General features: G+C 43.2%; 1 protein-coding gene across 1 annotated transcript in view; it reads left to right on the top strand.

The window, feature by feature from the left end:
- Positions 1-26,871, top strand: part of LOC122807612 (cytochrome b-c1 complex subunit 1, mitochondrial) — a 712,697-nt gene that overhangs the window by 441,881 nt on the left and 243,945 nt on the right. The window contains exon 11 of the mRNA XM_044078521.1: positions 15,429-15,517. Within this exon, the coding sequence (XP_043934456.1) occupies positions 15,429-15,517 (89 nt within the window). The remainder of the gene's footprint in view (positions 1-15,428; positions 15,518-26,871) is intronic.

Here is a 26,871-nt window from a genome sequence, read left to right as displayed (position 1 = left end):
TTTGTACGTCTGTTGTCTAGGGATGATGTAAAGACTCTGGAAATCAGGCTGGTTGTGGGCTTCTGCATGGCAGGGAGACTCAAGAGTCAATACTGCAACACTGATCTTACTCGTACAGCTACAGTTGTAGGTAGTGAGAGACAACTGAGCTTTTTTGCCACCTGAAGATGCTGTTTGCTATGTAAGTAATGGAAAAAAACTATTAACTCACATTACGTTTTTGTAGACCATTGCTTTGAAAGAGAACCACCTTCATATACTTTTCTTCCACCTGTTTTTAAATACAGATATATTTTGAAGTAAGGTTATCTTCTTCCTTTATCAATGAGCAGTTAACATTTTTGGTAGGCAAGTTATACATGAGGATTAACACATCCATTGCTTGTTTTTGTTTAGGGCAAACACCACTCATGTTTAAAAAAGCAACTAACTTAAAACTGTTACACCTTTGCCTTTGTGTATTACTGAAAAATTCCTGATAGAAAATGTTCTAACTGCACAATTTAATAGATAATAGAAAACGTGAGTTCTAAGCATATAATTTAATAGAAATCTGTATAATTGAAGAATAGTGATAGAAGAGAAGGTGCAAAAAAGGAGACAAGGATTTTTCCACTTCAGATTTTGGCAAGAAAATAGTAAACTAGCTCTGTAAAAAGATCACTCCCAAAAGCAGAGTCAGAAGTGTCCTTTAGGAACAGCTCACTGTACCTGTTGTTTCAGGCATCAAAATTAAACCAGACATATTCAGTGCCAACATCTGAGCTGTCCAGAATAGTACTTGAAGGTGAAGAGGTGGCTGATTGAGTACATAGCAGCAGATAAGAATGCAATAACTTCAACTAAAGAGGCTTAATAGGAAAACTGCACACTAGTATTCTAATGATAACCCATGTCTGCTATTGTAAACTTCTTGCCCTAAGGAGTACTTTTAACATTGTTCAAAAGGCAGCCAAACATAAGACACTTCAGCTCTTAATTACATAGCGTTCAGTGCTATGGATAAGTAAAGTGTATATCCATTATGTAGATGCCGTTTCTTTATTAGATGCAGCATGAGTGGTAATGAGAATGGCTGAGAAATAAAGTAGAAGACACATTTGTTAAATTCCCTAGGTGTCTCAGATTTTGGGAGGGGGGGGGGCTACCATCACAAGTTAGTGTTTGCATGCTTATCCACCCACTCCCGTTTACCTCTTAGAGATTTTCAATGCCATGTTATTTCTTGGAAGCAGATAATGTACATGTAGGTTTTTGCAAGTAGCTCAAGGTTATATACAGTGGATATAAAGTGTACACACCCCTGTTAAAATGCTAGGTTTTGGGATATAAAAAAATGAGACTACAATAAATCATGTCTAAACTTTTCCCACCTTTAATGTGACCTATAACCTGTACATTTCAATTGAAAAACAAACCAATCTGTTAGGGGAAAATTAAAAATCAGAGCTGTGAATGACAGTAAGGTAATTCATACAGCATACCTCAATCTGGCCAAAGTCTTCGATATCATTCTCTACTCAGGGATTATAGATACTCACTAAACTAGGCATCAACCCCTGTATCACTAGGTGGGTGGCAAACTGGCTCACAGAGAACCCACAGTGTTAAAGTAGCAGACTCCAAGTCAAACTGCCGGCCAGTCACAACTGGTGTCCCACAAGGGTTGGTACTGGGTCCCTTCCTGTTTAGCATCTACTTCTCTGAAGTCCAGGCGAACACAAAGGGTCTCTGGCTAACCAGGTTCACAGACTAGTGCAAACTGGGAGCCATTATTAACTCCACCAGGTGATGTAGACATTCTACAGAAAGGCCTCACCAAGACCAACGTTTGGTGCCAAAACCATGGCCTTAAACTCAATGCCAAAAAATGCGTAGTTATCCCCTTTGAAAAAACTCTGTGCCCATGAATTATAACTTCATTGGCAATCCACTGAACACTGATGGTGTCATAAGAGATCTGGGAACACAGGTTGATAGCAGCCTCTCCGTTGACCGCCACATAGCCACTGTAGTCAGAAAGTCCTATGTGGCCGATCTCATCACTAAGGGTTTTGCATCCAGGAAAAAGGAGGTCTTCGTCTCTCCCTACTCCTCCCTCATAATACCAATCATTGAGTACAATGCCCTATTTGGCATGTACCTCACCAGACACCTGCAACAACTGGAGAGACCTCAAAAGTACCTCACAAAGAGGATACTGTGCCTTAAACACATGTCCTACACAGGCAAAAAAACCTCTAGTTATTCTCTGTCTCGTATCACCTACTTGGAGACGATCTATGCTTGACTTACAAAGCCATGTCTAACCCAGCCCTGTTAGATATGCTACATCTAAAGAAATCCCAATCCCTCTGCACCACACGTTCCAGAGACCTCAACCTTACAATCAACAGAACATCCTGGAGAGATAGGTTCTTAACCCAGAGACTGCCCATACTCTGGAATAGACGTCTGTTACACGTCAGAGTACTAGTCCTCTTCAAAAGAAATCTTGACGAATGGATGGGAAACAGAAAATTCACCCCGGGAATCACTTCAGTGGCTCTGCTAGATAGAGGCACTAGAAACTAACTTCGGGCAGCACGATGCCAGGGTACTTCTTATGGGCTAGGCTTGTAAAGGCTCCAGGGCCTAGCCTAATACTCACCTATGAACATAAGCCCTACACCTTGCACTGTGTCTACATGCGACATACAGCGTCTGTAGGAGTTGAAGACTTTGGTATACTGAGTGGATGTTGGGCAGTCCTTGGGAGATGCCTTGGGTGTAGCATACTGCAACAGTGAATAGAAAGACATCTACTGTTATGGTAAAATTTTGCACAACTGTATTTTTGTGTATTTATGTAAGCTTGTAATGTTGTGTTGTAACAGCTGGTGTTTGAAACGTTTGTCTCTGATTACAATATTTATTTGTTCCCCAATATCATCTTTGTTCAGGGTTGTAGAGGATCTATATTCTTTTCTAATAATTGGGATGATCACTCCCTTACTCATATGAGTGTATGCACACATGTAGGCATAAGTAACTTATTTTCATAAATTATGACCTAATGTACATGGCTTCCCTTTTTCCGCATGAAACACCAAGAAAGATCATAATCATGTAGTATGTGTATGCTATTGTATACCATATCACTGTGAAAGAGTAATATTTCCTTAGCATTTCATAGGGGAGATTTTACCAGGTACTGTAGCACAGAAGCATAAATTCTAGCAGAAGATCAACATAGAGCCTTAAATTTTAATAGAAGACTGATATGCTTTTAGAACTTTAAAATACAGTATGTACAGTTCTGTAAGTTGGACTGACCGTAATAGCTGATGTTCATATAATTTCTGCATTAACCTTAGTTGTATCCTACCAAGGATACAACAGCCAGCCAGCTTCCAAATCATAAAGGCACCTTCCACGCACCCAAACTGTGAAGCAGCTTGAGCTGGGTTGATTTAAAAACAAGTTTTGGCACAAAGCCCTTCAGTGCTTTCCTTCCAGCAGAGAGAGGAAGGCTGACCCCTGGAAGGGCAATACTAGCAACAACAAAAATATAAATGTCCACACCATGGCATAAAAAATGCACCAAAAAAGCAAGGCGGATGGAGAGGGGGAGCAACTACTGCAGCAGTGGTCATTTAAAGACCTGCTGTTATGGTACATTCAACTTGCATAACTATACTGTATTCTTGATCACTGCTGCCGTAGTCGTAGTTGTATGGGTAGATTACCTTGGCCAACTACATTTGTGAGGTGGAAGAAGCGTCCAGGAACCCCTGGGTAATGGTGCTAGCAAAGGTTGATCTGGAACTAGAAAAGAAATCAAGTTTTATAATGCTTTGTAAAAGTATGTACAGAGGGCCAAGTAGCAGTTTCTAGAATACTTCTAGAGTGAAACCCTTTTCCAAGAAGCCATAACAAAGCCAGTACCCTAGTAGAGTGGGCAATAACTCTGCCTAGAATAGTTTTGTTTTGGTAGTATATAAAGGGTAACAGCCTTAGGCAACCATTTGGAAATTCTTTTTTGTCGCAGGTTGTTTTTCTTACCTTCATAGAATTGATCCGAAAGATTTAGTTTTGTCAAATTACTACCAGAGTTGTCTGTGGGCATCCAAGGTATGGAGTATCCTTTCTCCCTTGTTTTTAGGTTTAGGGAAGAAAACTGGAAGAGATACTTTGGCATAAAATAAAAACTCTTACTACTTGAAGCATAAAAGAAGGGTTAGTTCTCACACACTCTGTCCCTATGGAAAATGAGAAGGTTGATTCACCATAAAAGCTTGCAACTTTGATATCTTTCTTGCAGAGGTCAAAGCAACTGTGTTCCATGTTAAGCATCTCAAGTCAGACAGGTTAGCTGGTTCAAATGAAGCAAGTGTTAGCTTCTTTAACACAAAATTAACATCCCAAGGAGGGGGCACCGGTTTTCTTGTGGCATCTTATGCAAAATCCCTTTCAAGAACATTTTGACATGAGACTGCATTGAAAGAGGAGGATCCATGGGTAGACATGATGAAATGGCTTATATATGACGCTTGATAGAGGAATAAGAAACGCCATAACATAATAATTCACACAAATTTTGAAAACAGAACTAGCCCTGAATGGGTACTGGCTATGTTGTTAGCATCACCTAGAAAACCATTTCCATTTACTAATATATGATTTTCTAATAGAAGGCTTTCTTGCCTCCATTTGTACATGCTGCATGTCCTCAGTAAACAGGTGCCTAAAAGGAATTAAGACCCTATCAGTCCAGTCAGTTAATTGAAGATGATTGGTGTCAGGATACATCAACCACCCACCCCTGTTCTTGTGAGTAGGTCCAGTCTGTGAGGAAGCTTGTGGTAATTGCTCCTGGCCATTTCCAAAAACGGGGAGAGTCACAGTTGCCTGAACCAGAAGGGAGTCACCACAGTGATCTTGGGGTATTCCTTCTGTATCTTTAGAAGTACCCTGGATATTAGTGGAAAAGTATACAGGAACATTCCTGTCCAATGAAAAGAAAAGGCATCTGCCCCAGGCTTTCTAACATGGAGTCCTGTATCCGAATCTTTCCAATTGATTGATCAGTGTGAAGGCAAAGATTGGAAGACCCCTTAATGTAGTTTCATTTGAGAGGGTCTTCCCTGGTCTTGCTCAGCTTGTCTGCCACACAGTTTGCTCAGATGGAATATAGGATTTGTGTAAGAGTGAGTGTCCTGTGAAGTGATATCGCAGGCTAACATGGTTAGTCTGTAAAGGGGGTATGACCTGGTTACCCCTTGCTTGTACTACATGACTATGGTATTTTCTGTAACCACTTTGAGGTCCTGGGACCAAAGATGGTTCAAACAGTTGAGTGTCTTGATCAGGGCAAGCATGTCTTTGATATTTATGTGCTTGCGTCTGTCCTTGTTGTCCTGCAGCCCCTGCACTTTTACCCCTCCTGAAACTGCTCCCCAAGCAAAGTCCGAAGCATCTGTAGCAACTGCTTTGGAGCAGGGTGGGAGAAGAGGAGACCTGGATTTAAGGATATCAGTTTCTACCAAAAGATTTCTCTTCTGACAACCCCAGCACTGGGATTTGAAAAGGTAAAGGAGGTTGATAATGTACCAAAGAGATTTCAGATACCACTGTATCTTTCTGATGTGGAGCCCTTGCCAGGAATATCATGACACTGGTCAAATGCCATAAGACCCAGAATCCAGAGGTATTCCCTCACAGTGACTGTAGTCTGAGTAAAAACCTTAGAAAGAGGTCTAAATAATCTACTTTTGTTCCTGTAGAAGAAAAGCTCTTTGACCTGAGATGTCTAATTGGCATCCCAGTAACGCAATCCCGTGTGAGGGAGTCAGGAAAGACAACTGAATGTTCTATTGAAACTCCAGCTTGTGGTGAGAGATCTCACCCAACAGAGAGATTCCTTGGTACTTTGAAAAAGACTCTGCAAGGATAAGCAAGTCATCTTAGTTTGGAAAAAAATATGGATAACCCTGTAGCCTGCAATGAGCTATAACTGGAGCTAGACACTTTGTGAACACTCTTGGTGCAGTGGGTAGTCCAAAGGGTAAGGCAAAGAACTGATGGTTATCCAGATGTACTCATCCTTAAATATTGGAAGTCTTGATGAATAGAGATGAGCATTTTTTTAAGTCTAGTATTAGTAGGAAACCTCTCTCAATTGTACAGATTTCCTAGAATGTCCAGATTTTTGCCTTCTATTTTTGCTCCATTTTTTCATAAAATTGTGGTTTTCCAGCAAATTAGTGGCAAATAATTAATGATTGAAGTTAGAAAATAATGACATATTTGCTTCAGACTTTATAACTTCAGAAAATTAATGCTAATGCAAAACCTGTTGTTCTGTCAACTGTCTGTAAGAGCAATATTTAAAAATTGTCCATATTTTTGGACTTTTGTCCCACTTTTATTTATGGCTTTGTCCAGATCTCTTGCTCTAAGAGGTTGAGAGCTATAGTAGGAAACTTGAGAGAGGAAGAAGAGGTAACATGCTGTAAAGTGGATGAATTTGGGCACTGTCACAAACAGGTTTAGGAAAAGAATATCCAGAACTGATCTTCAAAATTTTCTTTATTTGGCGCTAGGAACAACCTTTAATAATAATCCTTCCCTACGAGGGAAGGAGGAAGTGGTTCTATCACTCCTTCAGGTAGCATGTGACAAAGAACAGGTGGAAACAAGACTCTGCTCTGGAGGATGAGGAATGACCATCTGAAAAGGAGGAATTTCCTCCCACTGCTGTCACCCTGATGAATGATTTTTAGAACCCATTTGTTTGAAAGAATCTGTTGCCAAAGAGAAAAATGGAGATTCAGATTTTCTGGAAGAAAACAAATGGCCATAGTTGGAGGGGAGATCACAAGGTCATTCAGACTTGGATGGCCCCTAGATGTCCTTCATGGATGCATCTGCAGTCATAACAAGTGGGTTGTCCTGTCGTCAGGCAGCCCTGCAGTCGGCCGGATTCCAAAGTCCGGGTCCGGCTTCGGCTGATGTCGCACTTCACCCGACGTCATCTCTGTTGGTCTTCGGGTATATAAGCATCAGCCGACGCCATTTTCCCCAGTCTTTCTTGCCGCGTGGCGCCCGAAGCAGAAGCTGTTCGCAAGTGCCGGTCGGTCGGATCCAGAGATTACTTCTACCGAATACTACTTCGAAGACTTCTAAAGCTAAGTACCCCGTTGGGGACTCTTTCTTGCCTCAGCCGATGTCAGAAAAAGTTAACAATTGTTTAACCTGTGGGAAACAAATACCTCATAAAGATTTCCACTCTTACTGTCTGCCTTGTTTAGGCCCAGCCCACGACGTAGCAGCCTGTTCGGCCTGTGCCTCTTTCAACCGGCACGCTTAGGCGTCGGTCGGAGTTTGCAGAACAGTTTTTCGGTTCTGATTTTGCGTACATTATGCCGCCGGATCCTCCGACTACCCAATCTACTAAAAGCGCAAAGATAAAGACCGACACTCGCGGTCCGCGGTTTCGGCCGAAACCACGGTAAAGCAAACATGAGTGTCTCGGTTTCTGCCGAAACCGAGAAAACTGATCAAAGTACAGCTGAACCTATTCTTACAACTGAGGCCCCTGCTACAACTCTTGAATCGACCTCAGAACTTTTACCCACTACGGTGGTTGACTGATCAGACACCATCCCCTTGGATGTCTCTACCCCAGCACGTGGTGCTGCTAGGCCTCCAGCAGCCATGTCCATTAAGGCCTTCGCCAGGGCTAAAGCAGCCAAAACTACTAAAACAGTGCCTGCTAAACATCCCACATCCAGGCACTCTTCTAGCTCTCAAATGCTTTCTTTGGCAGAAGATGTAATTTCTTTAATTAGGGATCTCAATCTCACCCAGACAGGGCCTCTCAGCCCCAGAGAAGAGACCTAGGGCAGAGCCCCTGAGCCAGTGTCTTCTGATGATTCTGCTGATGAATCAGACATAACTGACCAGCCAGAGGCTCCCTTCTCCAATTTTGAAGATTCTGATGCTGAAGAATCCATTCCAGCTGCTTCCCCACCAGAAGAATTCTCCTTTGGGGAAACCTTGCATGCCATGCGAGAACAGTTCCAATGGCAGCAACAGGATTTTTCAGACTCCAGAAAAAGACTTAGGACCTTTCTGCACCTCCCACAGCACAGGCCCTTAGCTATCCCTCCTGTTCTCTCTGTGGTGGATGATGCTTTCAATTATGTTTGCTCCGCTCCAGATTCTTTACCCCCAGCCCCTGCCAAACCAGACAGATTTTACAGGGTGCCAGATACTCATCACCACCTTTACAAGGCCCCACTTGCAGACCCAGAAACTATATCCCAGGGTCCCAAGGCAGTAGCCGCGACCATAGCTAAAAACCCTATTCCTTCTGAAAGGGAAGCAAGGTCATTAGACAGATGGGGTAAAAAGGTCTACACTTCAGCTACTCTCTCAGCTAGAGCTTTAAACTGTCAGTTTCACATGATACAATACCAAGAGTTTATGCTCGATCAGTTAACTAAAAAACTAACCACAGATGAATCTCTTGATAAGAAATATGTATTAGAGATGGTAAATAACATACAACAGGTTAGCAACCATTCCTTAAAATGTGGCTATGATGCACTGGAGGCTTCATTTAGATCAGCCATGACAGGCACAGTGATAAGAAGGCATGCATGGCTAAAGGAACAAGTTTTACCGGATCATGTTAAAGCTAAGTTGCTAGATGCTCCTATGGACAAAACAAGTTTGTTTGGTACACCTGCCCAGCAGGTTATGAAGAAAATGGAAGAGAAGGCAAAATCTGTTCAAACTGTTAAAGATTTCTTGCAGGTTCAACCCCAAGGTTTAGCAGGAACTGGCCTGCCAAAATTGGTCCTTTCCTGACTCCACAAAACTTCAACGGGGCAGGAATAGGCGTCCCAGAGGCAGAAACCAATCCAGAGGAGGTGCCTACAGAGGACGACAGTGGCAAGGTAACAACAGAGGCACAGACACAGCCACTGCCACTACATCAGCACAACCACAGTGACTTAATCATAAATCCGCCTACCAGGGAACAAATAGCAGCTCCTCTAGGCGGAAAGTTAACCTTATTTTCAAAGAACTGGCACTACATAACAAAAGACAAGTGGATTTTACAAACCATAGATCAAGGTTACGGTTTCACTTCCACACTTTACCAGTCAAAAGAGGAATGCCAAATCTACCTCCAAATCAAACAACAGAGGCTCTACGCCAGATAATGGAGTTAGCAAACATGAGAGCTGTGGAAAGAGTGCCAACAGCAGAACAAGGAAAGGGGTTCTATTCCAGACTATTCCTAGTTCCAAGAAAGGAAAAAAGTTGGAGACCAATTCTCCACCTGTCCACCTTAAATACATACATCATTGTCCCAAAATTCAAAATGCTGACCCTACAGCAACTTCTTCCCATGCTGGGCAAGGAGTCTTGGCTGGTAACTCTAGATCTCAAGGAGGCATACCTGCACGTCCCCATTCGACCAATCTGCAGAAGATACCTCAGATTTCTTGCAGGATCAGAGCACTATCAATTCTCAGCATTGCCCTTTGGCTTATCTACTGCGCCCAGAGTATTCACAAAATGCCTGGCATCAGTAATCGCCCATTGCAGACTACAGGGAATTCAAATTTACCCATACCTGGACGACTGCCTGCTACAAGGGGACAACAAAAGCAAGCTGACAACGGATTTACAAAGGGTCATTTACTTGCTACAAGGACTGGGATACACAGTCAATTTACAAAAGTCAAGGCTGATACCATCCCAAACAAGGACATTCTTGGGCTGAATTGGACACAGTACAGCAAATGGCATTCCTGACTACAGAAAAACAAAAGAACTTCCTCTTTACTTCTTGGCACTAACAAAACTGAACAAGTTAACAGCAAGAAAAGTTCTGCAGGCCTTGGGCTTCATGGCATCATGCATAATCTTGGTCCCATTTGCCAGACTACATATGAGGAAACTACAGTGGTACCTAAAGAATTTATGGTCCCAACACAGACACAGTCTAGAAACAGAAATCCCACTAATTCCATGCTTAAAACAGGAGTTCCTATGGTGGGCTCAGGCATGCCAGTCAAACCCAGGCCTACCCTTTCGCAGATGTCAACCAAGCCAGACCATCACAACAGGCGCTTCAGACCTAGGATGGGGGCCCACATGCTGGACAAATGCGTGCAAGGATTGTGGACACAGGATCAACTTCACCTGCACATCAATCTAAAAGAAATGCTGGCAGTAAAACTGGCAATCCAAAAGTTCAAACCATTTCTCAAAGAGGGCCAGTTGATGATAAGGACAGACAACACCACAGTCATGTGGTACATCAACAAACAGGGAGGCACTCATTCATACCCCCTATGCAGAATGACCTTGGAGCTGTGGACCCTGGCACTCAGCTACAACATTCAGTTACAGGCAATATTTGTACCGGGGAAAGACAATACTCTAGCAGACATATTAAGCAGAACCACTTCGGATGCCCACGAATGGAAGCTGCACCCGGACATCTTCAAGACCATCTCAAAGAAATGGGGAATGCCACAGATAGACCTATTCGCATCACCTCTCAATCACCAGCTCAAAAAATTCTGCACAAGGACATTCCACCCACTAGCATGGAAAGTGGACTCACTCTCCATCAACTGGAAAGGCCTGACAGCATATGCATTCCCACCTCTTCCTTTGATACACAAGGTACTACTAAAAATCAAGGAAGAACGTCCAAAGATAATCCTGATAGCTCCAAACTGGCCAAGACAACACTGGTACCCACTACTGAAGAGCATGTCTCGGAACAATATGTGGCCAATACCCTGATGCCTTTGATGTTAACTCAGAACAACTACAGCATCATACATCCAAACCTAAAACGCTGCAACTGACTGCATGGAACATCACATAGCAGCAGCTAATCCAGAACTTTCACAAAGAGTTAAAGACATTATTCTTGAAGCGCAGACCTTCAACAAGAAGGAACTATGCTGGAAAATGGAAAAGGTTTGTCATTTGGAGTACGGAAAGAGGAAAAGAGGTGTCAAACATAGATATGCCTAACATTCTGGAGTATCTGGCGAACTTCTTCATTCAGGCCTGTCCTACTCCTCCATCAAGATACATGCATCAGCTATTTCAGCAGAATACAGCTTTGATCCACCTGTTTTTCGCACCCTTTGCTCAGGCAGTTCCTCAGAGGAATCAAGAATGTAAAACCTCCAAGGAAACCACCATTACCAGCTTGGGATTTAAACTTTGTGCTAGAAAAGTTGACACTATCACCCTTTGAACCAGCAGCAACAGCAGACCTACAACACCTGTCATGGAAAACTGCTTTCCTGCTAGCAATTACTTCAGCAAGGAGGGTTTCAGAACTTCAGGCCTTAATGGCAGTGCAACCCTTCCTAATCTTCCACCAAGATAGAGTGTCCATGAGGACTAATCCTACATTTATGCCCAAGGTGGTATCCAGAGTGTCTTTAAACCAGGCAATCCACCTACCTACCTTCTTTCCCAACCCACAAAACAGAGGGAAAGAATACTGCATACCTTGGATGTACATAGACAGCTACGCTACTACTTGGACAGAACAAAAATAGCAGAAAGACTGACCAACTTTTTGTAGCCTATGCAACAGGAAGGGAAGGAAAAGCTATTTCCAAACAGACAATCTCCAAATGGATAGGAAATTGCATACGATACTGTTACTCCTTCCATGGAAAACCAATTCCACAAAACATAAGACCTCATTCTACAAGGGCAACAGCCACTACCACAGCCTTCTTACGAGGAGTGGCAACCAAAGACATTATTGAGGCGGCTACTTGGACCTCCGTGCATACATTTGCCAAGCATTATAATTTGCCTCTATATTCCAGATCCCGAGCAGGGTTTGCCACTGCTGTACTGCAAGGGATCCTAAACACACCAAAATCTACTTTTATCCTCCTCCCTAGTTGGCTATGGTATTCTACCCACTTGTTATGACTGCAGATGCATCCATGAAGGACATAGTACAGTTTTGTACCTACCATAAATGTAGATGTCCGAACTGGATAGCATCTGCAGTCAGGATTACCCTCCCTCCTTCCCTCTGTGGTACTCCTAGGGTGTTTACCCTCCTAATAGCTAGCTGTTGGGGGAGTCTTTATGGTGTATTTGTTTGTATATATGTACATATATGCTTATGATTGTGTTTACCTCTATCTATTTGGAAACATTGGCATCTATCCAAATTTTAGCCTGCAAGAGGGCTACTGGCATCTGGGGCAAGAAACACTGAGGAAAATGGCGTCGGCTGATGCTTATATACCCGAAGACCAACAGAGATGACGTCGGGTGAAGTGCGACATCAGCCGAAGCCGGACCCGGACTTTGGAATCCGGCCGACTGCAGGGCTGCCTGACGACAGGACAACCCACTTGTTATGACTGCAGATGCTATCCCGTTCGGACATCTACATTTATGGTAGGTACAAAACTGTACTTTTTGTGAGGTTTGAAGCTTCTTTTTGGAACCCTCTTGCCATTTCTTCTTTAACATCTGTTTTACCTGACTTTTATTCAGGAAAAAACCCTTGGATAGTTTGAAAAAGGAGGGCTGAAAAATCTTGGAGATTCACTGGATCAGCTTGCCCCTTTCATCACTCTTTTATGATCACCTGTGCAGCAGAGGGGCCAAACACTAAAACTCTATCCAAGGGAGGATTTCAGATCTCATTTTCAACATCATCTGGGAGGTTCTAAGAATGCAGCCATGCAGACCTCCTCAAAGCAGTAAGTGGCCATAGCCCTAGAAGAAGTTTCAACCAAGTCGTATACACTCTACTAACAATGTGTAGCGACCTATGCAGCAGAAGAACTAAGTTTAAGAGATTTTTCCTCACAAGAAGAATTTGCAGCTAAAGCATTCCTCATGCTTTCACAATTTTTCAAAGCAAACTTTAACATATGAGCTTGACATTTCAAAATTCTGAAAATCAAAGTTAGAGAGGTGTACACTTTTTTTTTTCTCATACCTTTCAGTAAGTTTCCCATCCTCATCAGAAAGGGTAGGATTGAAATTAACTAAGTGCTTAACAGCAGTGGAATCAACTTAAGAGTAGCTGTTGGGTCAGATTTGGGAACAGTGTATAAAAATTTAAGATTGAGGAACAAGTGTATAAAATTTAAAAAGACTGAGGAACTTTATATATCCTAGCTGCCTTTTTAAGGGCAGTTCGCTGGAAATCAGGAAGTGTGCAGATATTAACTCACCGAGACGGACGCAGAGACGGACGCAGAGACGGACGCTAAAGCAAACAGAACAGGAGGAATGGGTGTAGGTTCTGGAACTCAGAATTTTCTGAGGAACTGAGAAATCTATGTTCTTGCACCGAAAACACTGACACATTCTAGTAGTCTCAGAGAAAGAGAAACTCCCATAGGAGACATTCAGAAACTGAGCTGTCTGAATCCCTGCATCTTCCTGTTCAGATTCAGAATCTTGAATCTCTTCAGGAAAAGACGAATCCCTTTCTTTTCCAGGAAACTACTTTACAAGAAGGATCAGTAGCTTGGATTAAAACCTTTCAGCCAAACCCCGTAAAGTACTCCTATCCAAAGAAATTTGAGGAGGAGATGCATCCTTGATTTTCTGTTTTATTTTGACAGGAAATGGGTCCAGCTGTGTTACTAATGGCAGCAGCTGCTTCACCAGGAAATGGGCAAAGCATTTTAACAACAGGGAGCCCTTGCCTGTTCCCTTTCCCAAAACTGACAATTGGCTCTCCCTTGTGTAATGAGGGGACCTTAACAGCTGCAGAAGACATGGCTAACCCCCCAGTCCATAGTGGTTGCAGATGCTACACTAGAGGGATCAGAGGTAAAAGATGAGTGGTCAGGGATGCAACAAATAGCCTCAGCAGAGTCACCCACCTGTGGCTGAGGCAAATTGCTAGCCTGCTGTGTTAGCAAAGGCTGTTTGCTTAACTTTTTCTTTGTGACTGGAAGAAGGATTGACCATGGGACCAGTAGTCTGTCCATGGTCAAGTTGAAAATGGTGCCTCTTTCCTGGAGAAGACCAGCAGAGTCGCAACAAACACAACAAAAGCACTTTAAAACACCAAGCCAGCCCCAAAAAATAAATAAGTACAGTTTCTCAAAAAAAAAAAGTTTTCATTTACTTTGTTCCTTTTAAACTGTCAGAAAGAGTGATCTGTTTAAAAGTACTTTAGTCTTGAGACAGTCCATTAAAACAAAACATTCCTAGCTCTAAAATAACTTTCCCGAAGAGAGTAGTAGTAAAACATCAACACACTTAAGAAAATGGAAGGTTTTTACCCCCCCAAAGGGAAGTTGGCTGCCCAGCAGAGGAATGCACAAGTCAGCAGTCTATCCTCGAAAGCCTCAAAGGAGCATACGGTTTGGCAGCAGCAAAGTTCTGAAGGGCTTTAGTCTCATACTTGTTTTTTTAGTCGGGTCGGCTTGAGCTGCTTGACAGTTTGGTGGATGGAAGGTGCAGTGAAGCTTTGGAAGGTGTCCAGCTGTTGTATCCTAGGCAAGATATAACCCTTGTAGCTAAGACTACATCAACAGTGATCAGTGTGGTGAAAATGTAGCATTCATGACATTCTTGCTGTGGACTGAATGTATTTTTTTTGGGGTAGTAACTTTCATCTTGAGCTTTAGTCTTAAAGGCCTTAATGTTAGTGAGTGTGTGTGTGTGTGTGTGTGTGTGTGTGTGTGTGTGTGTGTGTGTGTGTGTGTGTGTGTGTGTGTGTGTGTGTGTGTGTGTGTGTGTGTGTGTGTGTGTGTGTGTGTGTGTGTGTGTGTATATATATATGTATGTATATATATATATATATATATATATATATATATAAACAAATAAAAATGTAATTATACACATACCTCTCAACTGTCCTCAGAGTCTTGGACGTCCATGATTTTGACTCTGATTTTAACTGTCTCAATCCTTCCTAAAACTATTAACTTTTTGGATCAAATGTTGTAAATTGCATTTAATAAATAATGGCAATAATACATTATACAGAATACACACTGCTTTTACTGCAGGAAATGTATATTCACATTATCTTAATCTGTCAATGTTTCATGTTAGTGCTAATATTTTAAAAAGGTCCCTGATTATTTCTGGATTTGTCCCTGGGAAGCTATGATTGTATGCTATTATAACTCTTAAGGAGATTTGAAAAACAATTATGATGATTCTGTGATTCAGTAGTGTACTTCACCCCCCCCCCCCCCAACCAAAAAAAAAAAAAAAAAATGGTCCACATATTATAATAATGGTTATAATTTCTGAGACTGCATATTTCTTGATTTTACATTAACCTGTGTTAGACTTTTGCTGTTCTGCCCGTCAGTCATTATGGAGGTATCTCTATGTAGTAAAGAAAGTGTAGATTTTTTTAAGAGTTTTCTATTACTTTGCAGGAACAACCCCACTCTGTGAAGACATTGGCCGTCAGCTCCTTCAGTATGGACGTCGTATACACTTGGAAGAATGGATTGCACAAATTGATGTAGGTATTTTGTAGTTTTTAAGTTCTTTTTAGTAATGTGCGTTTAGAATGTCCCTTCCAAATTAAGACCCAGCTCAGCATTTGCACAAGCTTTGCTTGTCTTAGGGCATAGATTTTAGAGGATATTCAGCATACAGAAAGAGGTACATGCGCTTGTCTGATGTAGATATTATGTGAATAGGATTTGAATAGATGTAATCGAAGGTAGCCAGTCTTTTCAGTGAAAATGTGGAACTAGGGCGAATGCGAAAATTTCCTCTCACACTCAAGGTTATATACAGTTGAATATATTTAGAGATGCCAGATTTGTGGAGATGTTCATCGGGTTTCACTGTTGCAGTCATCACACTTGAGTTATCCTGCCAGGGGTAGCCCTCAGTCGGCTCGAATACAGAGGCTTAGTATTTCTGCATCGGTTGCTGTCACTCCAGGACTGACATTGGGTCGTCAGTGGTATAAAATCAGGCAGCAGATGCCATTACATCAGTCCTTCTTGCTGGGGAGCCCAAAGCAGAAGCAGTTGACAAGAATGCCGGTCAGCCTCTACCTAAGTTTTCATTTCTGAATTGAAGTTGAAATCTTCTAAAGCTAAGTACCCCGTTAGGGATCCTTTTTTCTTGCTCTGACCGATGTCGGAAAAAGTTAACAATTGTCTCGCCTGTGGAAAGCAAATACCACACTGAGACTTCATTCTTACTGCGTCACCTGTTTAGGCCCAGAACACGATGTTCCTCGCTGTCGCTTTTGTGCTTTGTTCAACACCAGAACTATACGTCGTCGGGCACTTAATGTAGCTAGATATTTTCGCTCTCACTCCTCGAATTTCAATATGGCTTCGGTAAGCCGTCCAACTACCGATCTTCCGAAAAAATGTAAGGATAAAGGCAGAGACCGCCCAGGTCCAAAACTACCGACAAAGCTTCCATTAATCTAGTTGTCAGTTCTCCTGTCCCCAATGAGGTGCATTTGTAGCCCCTGATGCCAGCTTCTGTGGATTCGCAGCCCACTACTGAGACCCGTTCAGAGTCTGGTATGCCGCGAGACTCTTCGATTAAAGGTCCTGCAGATGTCTGTACCTTGGATGGGTCCAGAGCTGCTGAGCAGGCACAGGCTTCCAAGGAAGTTCTTTGCACTGCCAGTACTCGATACAAACCAATGACTTCTTTTGCGTCTTCAGTTCTTTCTAAAACTGCCAAGTTTCTAAGACCCAGGGTATGAGCTACGCCCAAAAAAACGACCCAAGCACAGGCATCTGCTTCCATGCCTCAATCTCAAATGCTTAAAATGGTGGAAGACCTTGTTATGCTTTATTAGGTGAAGCTAGGCTACCCCTTCCAAAAGAAAGACACTTGTCCCCAGTAGTTTTATCTGAACAGGAGTCCGATGACTCTGAGGTTTCTGAATATGAAGACATGCAACCCATCTCTGCTTATGAGGATTCTGATGCAGAGGAATCCATTCCTTCTGCCTCTCTTCCCAAAGATTTTTAATTTGGTGAAACCCTACATACTTTTAGGGAGCATTTCCAATGAGAATGTCAGGACTATCCTCAGTCAAAAAAGAGACTCTGGGAATTCTTAGGTTTACCACAGCACAGACCTTTAGCCACTCCTCCTGTCCTGGATGTTGTGGATGATGTTTTTATGGAATCCAGTTTTACTCCTGACACCCTTACTCCTGCTCCCAGGAAACCTGAAAGACACTACAGAGTCCCTGCCTTCTCAAATTCCTTTTCAAAAATCCTACTGCTGACCAGAGGTCCATCTCCTAAGGACCTAAAGGAATTAAAGCAACCTCAGTTAAGAATCCCACCCCTTCAAACAGGGATTCCTGAGCATTAGACAGAAGGGATAAAAAAGTATACACCTCTGCAACTCTTGCTATTAGAGCACTAAATTGTCAGTTCCACATGCTGAAATAGCAGCATACCATGGAACTCCTCAAACAAAAAATTTCTTACTTTCCTGTTTGTGCAGAAAATAAGAATCACAAGAGCTTATGCATTCTGCAAACCAAGTTACTAAGCACACCTTGCAATGTGGCTTTGACGTCCTAGAAGCATCTCGCAGGGCAGCAGTCACTGGCTCTGTCATTTGAAGGCATGCTTGGCTTAAGGAACAGACCTTGCCAGACCATGTCAAATCAAAATTATTGGACGCACCATTGAACAAAGACAATTTGTTTGGCACCAAGGCAAAACAGGTCTTAAAGATAGAAGAAAAAGCTAAATCTGTGCAATTAGACTTTTTACAGGTCCAGCCTCCGAGGTTCAGTAGGCATTGCCCCTCCAAGCACTGGTCCTTTCAGGCCCCCTCCAGGCCAGCTCAGCCCAGACCCAGGAGAAGCAGACCCCCCCCCCCCCAAACAGCAGTCCCAGGGAATTCAGAGATCAAAGCAATGGAGTTCCTCCTCCTCAAAAACCGGGAGTGCTAAGCCCTTCCCCCTTATGGTAAGAACTCACAATGACTTTACACCTCCACCCCTTACCTCTGCCCACCTGATTGTGCCCCTAGGAGGAAAACTCTCCTTCCATGCAAACAACTGGGCCTCTATTACCAACGACCGATAGATGATGTTCGTGTTTCACTGTTGCAGTCATTAGATTTGGGTGATCTGCTGGCAGGTTACCCTCAAGTCGGCCTGAGTAACAATGTCTTGGGTCCTGCGTCGGTTGCTGTCTCTTCTTCCATGACGTCAGGTTGTCAGGGGTATAAAACATGCATCTGGCGCCATTTTTGTTCACAAGTGCCGGTCAGCCGACTCCTGAAATTTTCGTTTTCAAGTTTCCGAACCAAAGTCTTCAACTTAAAGCTAAGTAACCCATTGGAGAAACTTTTTCTTGCTCCTTACCGATGTCAGTAAAAGTTAATAATTGTATTACTTGTGGGAAGCAAATACCTCATAAGGGTTTTCATTTGTACTGTATTCCTTGCCTAGGCTCTAACCACAACATTCCTTGCTGTCGGTTTTGTGCTAAATTTAACCAACGCACTATTAAGCGTCGGTATATTTTTGCTTCTAAATATTTTGGCTCAAAATTTAACTATCCAGAAATGTCGTCTGTTAGCAATCAGACTACCGGAATCCGTAAAAAATGCAAAGAAAAAGACAGACAGACCATCAAGGTCCAAAACCGATGAAGCTTCTCCTAAGCCGGTCGCCGGTTTGCCGGTACTCAGTGCGGTGCTTTCGCAGCCCCTGATGCCCACTACTACGGAGTCCGGTATGCCACGAGACACGAGGCCCTGATCACAATGTTTCTGGTTGTCGGTTTTGTGCTAGATTTAACCAACACACTATTAAGTGTCTGTATACTTTTGCTTTAAAGTATTTTGATAGCAGGTTTAATTATCCTAAAATGTCATCTGATAGCCATCCGACTACCGGAGTTTACAAAAAACGCAAAGAAAAGGATAGAGAATAACAACCAAGGCTCAGAACAGACGACGAAGCTTCTCCTAAGCCAGTCGCCAGTTCTCAGTGAGGCACTTTCGCAGCCCCTGACACCCACTACTTTAGAGTCGCAGGCTGCTACCGACCCCCACGTGAAGTCGGCCATGCCGCTGGATACTCAAAGTATTGGTGCCTCGGACGCTAATCCCTCAGATGGGTCAGGAGCCGCTGAGCAGGTACCGGCTTCTGAGGGTATATTCAGACCACAACATCTTTACATTAAAACGACTTCAGCTTCAAAGACTAAAGCAGCTTCTAAAGCAAAGAAACAAACTCATGAGCCACGTGTACAGGCCTCTATGCCCAAAAAACAGATGATCAATATGGCCGAAGACCTGATTACCTTGATCAGGGGTTCCCATGCCCCTCCTGATAAGAGGCCTAGGCAAGAGATGGACTACGAATCTTTAGATCAGGTTTCTATTTCTTCTGATTCCTCTTCTGATCAGGGATATTCTTTACCCCCCTATGAGGATTCTGATGGTGAAGAATCTATACCTTCAACATCCCCTCCAGAGGATTATTCCTTTGGGGAAACCTTGCATACCATGAGGGAGCATTTTCACTGGGAAAGCCAAGATTTTTCAGAATCTAAAAAGAGGCTCAGGGATTTCCTTTTACTACCACAGCACAGGCCTCTAGCCATTACCCGTGTTAGACATTGTAGATGTGTTTTCGGAGTCTAGTTTGACCCCTGACTCCTTACCTCCAGCTCCTGTTAAGCCTGACCGATATTACAGGGTTCCTGACTCTCACAAATTTCTTTTTAAAAACCCTGCTGCTGACCCAGAAACTGTTTCACAGGGTCCCAAGGGAGTTGAGGCTTCTACAGCAAAAAACCCAATCCCCTCTGACAGAGATTCAAGGGCACTGGATAGATGGGGAAAAAAGGTTTACACATCTGCAACTTTGGCTATAAGGGCCTTAAACTGTCAGTTTCATATGCTCAAGTATCAGCAACATCTCATGGGATTGCTTAAACAGAAAATGATAAATTCTGAATGTGCTGAAAACAAGGAAATGCAGGATTTACTGCATGCAGCTGAACAAGCTGGAAAACATACTTTGCAGTGTAGTTTTGATTCTTTGGAGGCCTCCCGCAGGGCCGCATTTAATAGTTCTGTAATTAGGAGGCATGCTTGGTTAAAGGAACAAAATCTGCCTGATCATGTTAGTTAAGTTACTAGATGCACCTTTACAGCATGATTGATACTTTGGGGCTAAGGCAGAAGAGGTGTTAAAGAAAATGGAAGACAAAGCTAAATCTATGCAAAGTTTTTGCAAGTACAGCCACCTAGGTTTAGTAGACACTGGCCTACAAAAAATTGGTCCTTTCCTGTGTCTGACAGACCTCAAAGGGGCAGATCCCAGGCGCAAGGTTAGAAAAGGTCAAAACAATGGGGTGCTTCTACCGCCAAAGCACAAATATACAGAAAGCAGTCCGAATGACTTTCCCCTACCTGCACCAAGCACTTATCTTCTGGCAGCACCCTTAGGGGGAAAATTAGCACTTTTTGCTCAAAATTGGCACATTATAACCCAGGACAAATGGGTTTTAAATATAGTGTCACAAGGCTACAAATTCCATTTCCAGGCAAACGGCTGGCCAGATCTTCCAAAAAGTCAATGGGGAGAGGCACAAAAACAAGTTTCATCCCTCATGGACATGGGGGCCATTCAGCAAGTACCAGAGCAAGAGCAGGGATAAGGATTTTACTCTACTGTTCTTGGTACCCAGAAAGGACAAGGCCTGGAGGCCGATACTGGACCTATCTATTCTGAACACATTCCTGCTTATTCCAAAATTAAAAATGTTGACTTTGCAGCAGCTTTTGCCCATGCTGGGCAAGAACGCTTGGCTTGTGACTTTAGACCTAAAAGAGGCATACCTGCATGTACCAATCAGACAATTGTGCAGAAGATACCGCAGATTCAAGGTTGGTTCAATGCATTACCAATTCTCTGCACTGCCCTTTGGCTTATCTACTGCGCCCAGGGTCTTTACAAAGTGCCTGGCACTAGTAATTGTATTCTGCAGACAAAGGAATACAAATATACCCTTACTTGGACGACTGTCTAATTCAAGCAGAGAACAAGGACATTCTTCTTCAACATCTGGTATTTGTGAAAAGACTTCTAACATGCTTAGGGTACACAGTCAACTAAAATAGATCAAAACTAGTACCCTCTCGATATAACATTCCTGGGTGCAAGCTTGAATACAACTGCCCAGATGGTTTATCTCATGCCAGACAAAGGCAACTGACTACCTATTTCACAATGTTGGCAACAAAGGCCAAGTTATCTGCAAGAAAAATTCTGCAGGCTTTGGGCTTCATGGCATCCTGCATCCTACTAATTCTGTATGCAAGACTGCATATGAGGAAACTTCAATGGTACCGAAAAAGTGTTTGGACTCAACATTGCCACAGCCTGGAAACGATGATTACTCTCATTCTCTGCGTGCAACAGGAATTTCGATGGTGGGCAAAGGCTTTGTCACCATAAGAAGGGACAGCCATTCACATTACCCACAGCCAGGCAGACGTTAACAACGGATGCATCAGATTATGCCTGGGGGGCACACATGGCAGGAAGATGCATTCAGGGCACATGGACCTCAATCCAAATGCATCTACATATCAATCAAAAAGAGATGCTAGCTGTTTAAAATGCCCTGACAGCCTTCAAGGACCTACTTCATCCAGGACAACAACTGATAGACAACACCACGGTCATGTGGTATATAAACAAGCAGGGGGGCACACATTCTTACCCCCTTTGCAGACTAGCCATGACATTGTGGGACACTGCTTTGACTTGACAAGTACATTTGCAGGCACAATTCCTGCCAGGAAAGGAAAATACTCTTGGCAGACGAACTAAGCAGAAACCTCATGGATCCCCACGAGTGGCAGCTGGATCCACAAGTCTTCAGCATGATAACAAGGAAGTAGGGATGCCTGGACATCTATTTGCCTCCCCTCACAACTACCAACTAAAAAGATTCTGCACAAGGACTTATCACAGACAAGCATGGAAAGTGGACGCCCTATCTTTCAGTTGGAAAACCCTATCAGTCTGTGCCTTCCCTCCACTGCCTCTCCTCCCCAAGGTACTCCTAAAGGTCAGACAGGCGAAACCAAAGATGATACTGATTGCCCCAGACTGGCCCCTCCAGTACTGGTATCCAATCCTAAGGAACTTCTCTTTACCCAGCTTGGACCTTACCTCGTCTACTGTCCCAGCAAAACAATCAGATCCTGCACAGCCAACTCAGGACATTAAACCTGGCAGCATGACGGATAATGCAGTCATACAAAAAGCACCTCTCAGCAAAGCTGTGATGGATGTCATTCTGAAAGCCAGAAGTCCTAGTACAAGAAAATCTTGTGCTGAAAAATGGAAGAGATTCTGTGCTTGGAACCAGGCACAAGGAACTGATACAACTGTACCAAATATTCCTCAGATTTTTCCATACTTAACTGAGATGCTGGACAAAGGCCTATCCTTTTCATCAATTCAAATTCATGCCTCTGCCATCTCGGCTCATTACAATACAGAGCCACCAATTTTTTCTCATCCTTTATTAAAGCAGTACCTCTGAGGAGCCAAAAATTTAAAGCCTCCAAGGAGATCACCAGTACCTGCATGAAACCTCAACTATGTTTTGGAAAAGCTCACCCTGCCTCCTTTTGAGCCAGCTGCTACTGTTGATATAAAGTTTTTGTCTTGGAAAACAGCTCTGCCCCTAGCAACTACTTCTGCAAGACGAGTTTCAGAGCTACAGGCGCTCATGGCTGTGGAACCTTTTATCATTTTTTATCCAGACAGGGTCTCTCTAAGAACAAACCCAACATTTATGCCTGAAGTGGTGTCCAGTGTGGCTCTTAACCAAACTATTCATCTGCCAACTTTTTATCCAAATCCACAGAACAAGGGGGGGGGAGAATTCTGCACTCTTTGGATGTACACAGCTGAGATTCTACTTGGACAGAACCAAAGCTTTCAGGAAGACAGAGCAATTACTAGTGGCATATGCTGCAGGGTCACAAGGAAAGGCTATCTCAAAGCAGACTATTTCGAAGTGGATAGGCCACTGCATTCGTTTATGCTATTCACACCATGGCAAGCCAGTGCCTAAGGGCATTAGGCCACATTCCACCAGAGCTGCAGCCACTTCAGCAGCCTTTCTCAGGGGAGTACCAACCAGAGACATTTTAGAGGCGGCTGCTTGGAGTTCAGTGCACACGTTTACAAAGCATTATCTGCCATTCTACTCTAAATCCAGGGCAGGCTTTGCCACTGCAGTTCTGCAGGGCCTCATAGCCGCTCCTAATGCTGTTCAGCTCCAGCCTCCCAACCATAGCTTTGGGACTCTACCCCAATGTAATGACTGCAACAGTGAAACACTAGCAACATAGTGCAGTTGTGTACACTTACCATAAATGTAGATGTTCGAGTGTATTCACTGATGCAGTTCAGGTTACCACCCGCCATCCCCCTTTTTTCTATGGATCTTATCTTTCCTTCTCTGATTTATACAACCTATGTGGTGTATTTGCTTATAGATGAAGGTAAAATTTATGTTGGTATATTTATTGATTTATATATATAAAATTTGGCGACCCTTTTAGGGGGCACCTGACATCTGGGGCAAGAAAAACTGAAGAAAATGGCGTAGGCTGCTGCTTTTATACCCCTGATGACCTGACGTCAGGGAAGGGGCGACAGCAGCCGACGCAGGACCCAAGACTTTGAAATTCAGGCTGGCTGAGGGCAACCTGCCAGCAGGATTACCCAAATGGTAATGACTGCAACAGTGAATACACTCGAACATCTACATTTATGGTAAGTGTACACAACTGTACTTTTCCTGGTTTGCTACCCCTTTGCAAAAATGTTGTTTTTATTTTGAAATTCTACTTTGTTGCCAGCTTTTTTTTTTTCATTTGTTTGAGGAAGAGAGGGGCTTTTGTGTTTAAGGATTTATTATATATCAAGGCTGAAACTGGGGTACTTGAGCCAGGTTGTTAAAGGTCGTCAGTACACCACAGGTCAGTGATTTGCACTTGTAATTTTAAAGCTTGTCACTGCACTTCACGTCAGCAGTTTACAATAGTAATTTTTCTTCACCTTGTTAAAATATACTTTACTTCTTTCAAAGCCAGTTCCAGATGTTCTTCGTGTTTCACTGTTGCAGTCATCACATTTGGGTTATCTGCCTGCAGGTAGCCCTCAGCCAGCCGAGTCTTGGATTCCTGCATCAGATGCTGTCTCTTCTTCCATGACGTCAGGGGTATAAAAAGTGCAGCTGACGCCATTACCCCAGTCATTCTTGCTGTGCGGTGCCCGAAGCAGAAGCAGTTCGCAAGTGCCGGTCGGCCGACTCCTGAAATTTTCATTTTCGAGTTTCAGAACCGAAGTCTTAAAAAAAAAGCTAAGTACCATGTTGGGGATCTTTTTTCTTGCTCCATCCGATGTCAGTAAAAGTTAGCAATTGTCTTACCTGTGGAAAGCAAATACCTCAAAGATTTTCATTCGTACTGCATTCCTTGCTTAGGCCCAGACTACGACGTCCCTCACTGTCAGTTTTGTGCGTTGTTCAATCCCCTAACTTTTCGTCGTTGGGCTATATTTGCAGCAAATTATTTTGGTATTCGGTATCAGTACTCCAGAATGGCTTCATTAAGCCATCCGACTACGGATCTTCCAAAAAAACGTAAAGACAGACTGCATAGGTCCAAAACTGCTGACAACGCTTCCCAAGCTAGTCGCCAGTCCACTGGTACTCAGTGAGGTGCTTTCGCAGCCCCTGATACCCGCTACCTCAGATTTGCAGGCATCTAGTGAGACACATTCGGAGTCTGGTATGCCACGAGATGCTTCTTCGACTATGGAACCTGCAGATGTCTACCTTGGATGGGTCCGGATCCTCTGTGCATGCACCAGCTTCTGAGGGTGTATTCAGGCCTACAGACTTGCATTTTAAACAGACGCCATCTTCTTCATCCAGGCCTAAAACTCGCACCACGCCTAGAAAACCGACGTCCAAACTGCATGCTCAGGCCCATATGCCTAAAAAACAAATGCTTAGAATGGCTGAACACCTTATTACCTTAATTAGGGGAAGCCAGCGTTCCCCCTCTAAGAGACCTAGAACTGATTTTCCTTCTGATTCTTCTGATCAGGAATCTGATATTTCTGTTCCTTCTGATGACCAGGATTTGCCTTTATCGACCTATGAGGATTCTGATGCAGAGGATTCCATTCCCTGTGCTTCCCCTCCAGAAGATTTTTCTTTTGGTGATCCCTTGCACACTCTTAGGAGCATTTCCACTGGGAAAGCCAGGATTTCTTCGACTCCAAAAAGAGGCTTAGGGAATTCTTACCCCTTCCTCAACACAGGCCTTTAGCATGTTCTGGACATTGTAGATGATGCTTTCTTGGAATCCAGCCTTTCCCCAGATACTTTACCTCCAGCTCCCAGAAAATCTGACCGGTATTACAGAGTACCTGACTTTCACAAGTTCCTCTTCAAGAATCCTACTGCAGATCCAGAGACAATTTCCCAAGGACCAAAATGCATTAAGGCTACTGCTGCCAAAAATACTACCCCCTGTGATAGAGATTCTAGAGCCTTGGACATATGGAGTAAGAAGGTATACACTTCTGCTATTTTGTCCATTAGGGCTTTAAATTGCAAGCTTCATATGTTAAAGTATTATGGGACTATTTAAACAGAAAATGATGTCAATTCCTGACTGTGCTGAACATAAAGAATTACAGGATTTAATGCATTCTGCAGAACAATTTGGTAAACATACTTTGCAATGTGGTTTTGACTTTTTAGAAGCATCTTGCAGGGCTGCTGTCACTGGGTTTGTACTTGGAAGGCATGCTTGGCTTAAGGAGCAAAACTTGAAAGATCATGTTAAAGCTAAATTACTGGATGCTCCCGTAAACCAAGACCGCATGTTTGTCAACAAAGCAGAAGTCCTCAAAAGGATGGAGGAATAAGCTAAATCTATGCAAACTGTTAAAAATTTCCTACAAGTACAGCCTCCCAGATTTAGTAGGCATTGGCCTTCAAAGAATTGGTCCTTTCCAGTCTCTTCCAGGCTTTCTCAGTCCAAACCTAGGAACAGCAGACCACCTAGGTTAGTCCCAGGCTACGTACAGGGCTAAGCAGTGTGGGGCTCCCACTTCCAAAGCAGGGAGTAGTAAGCCTCCCCCCTACGGAAAAATGGCACAATAACTTAAACTTAACTCTTCCAAGCCCTGCTCAACTGCCTGCTCCCTTAGGAGTAAAGCTCACCCTGCATGCAAAACTGGGAACTCATTACCCAGGACAAATGGGTTTTGAATATAGTTTCCCAAGGATACAGATTCCACATGATGTTCTTTGTTTCACTGTTGCAGTCAGTACATTTGAGTAATCTGCTTGCAGGTTGCCCTCAGTCGGCCTGATTAACAAAGTCTTGGGTCCTGCATCTGTTGCTGTTCCTTCTTCCATGACGTCAGGGGTATAAAACATGTAGCCGACACCATTACATCAGTCTTTCTTGCTGTGCGGTGCCCGAAGCAGAAGCAGTTTGCAAGTGCCGGTTGGCCGGCTCCTGAAATTTTCGTTTTCGTTTTCGAGTTTCAGAACCAAAGTCTTCAACTTAAAGCTAAGTACCCCATTGAGGAAACTTTTGCTTGCTCCTTACCGATGTCAGTAAAAGTTAATTACATTACTTGTGGAAAGCAAATACCTCATAAAGATTTTCATTCATACTGTATTTCTTGCCTTGGCCCTGACCACGACGTACTTTGTTGTCGGTTTTGTGCTTTATTTAATCAGCTCACTGTTCATCTTCTGTATATTTTTGCTTCTAAATATTTTGGTTCTCGTTTTA

Source organism: Protopterus annectens, chromosome 7.part1 (genome assembly GCF_019279795.1).
Source record: "Protopterus annectens isolate FY-2018-M chromosome 7.part1, PAN1.0, whole genome shotgun sequence".
Classification (NCBI taxonomy): domain Eukaryota; kingdom Metazoa; phylum Chordata; order Ceratodontiformes; family Protopteridae; genus Protopterus; species Protopterus annectens.
This window is presented reverse-complemented; position numbering and strand designations above follow the sequence as displayed.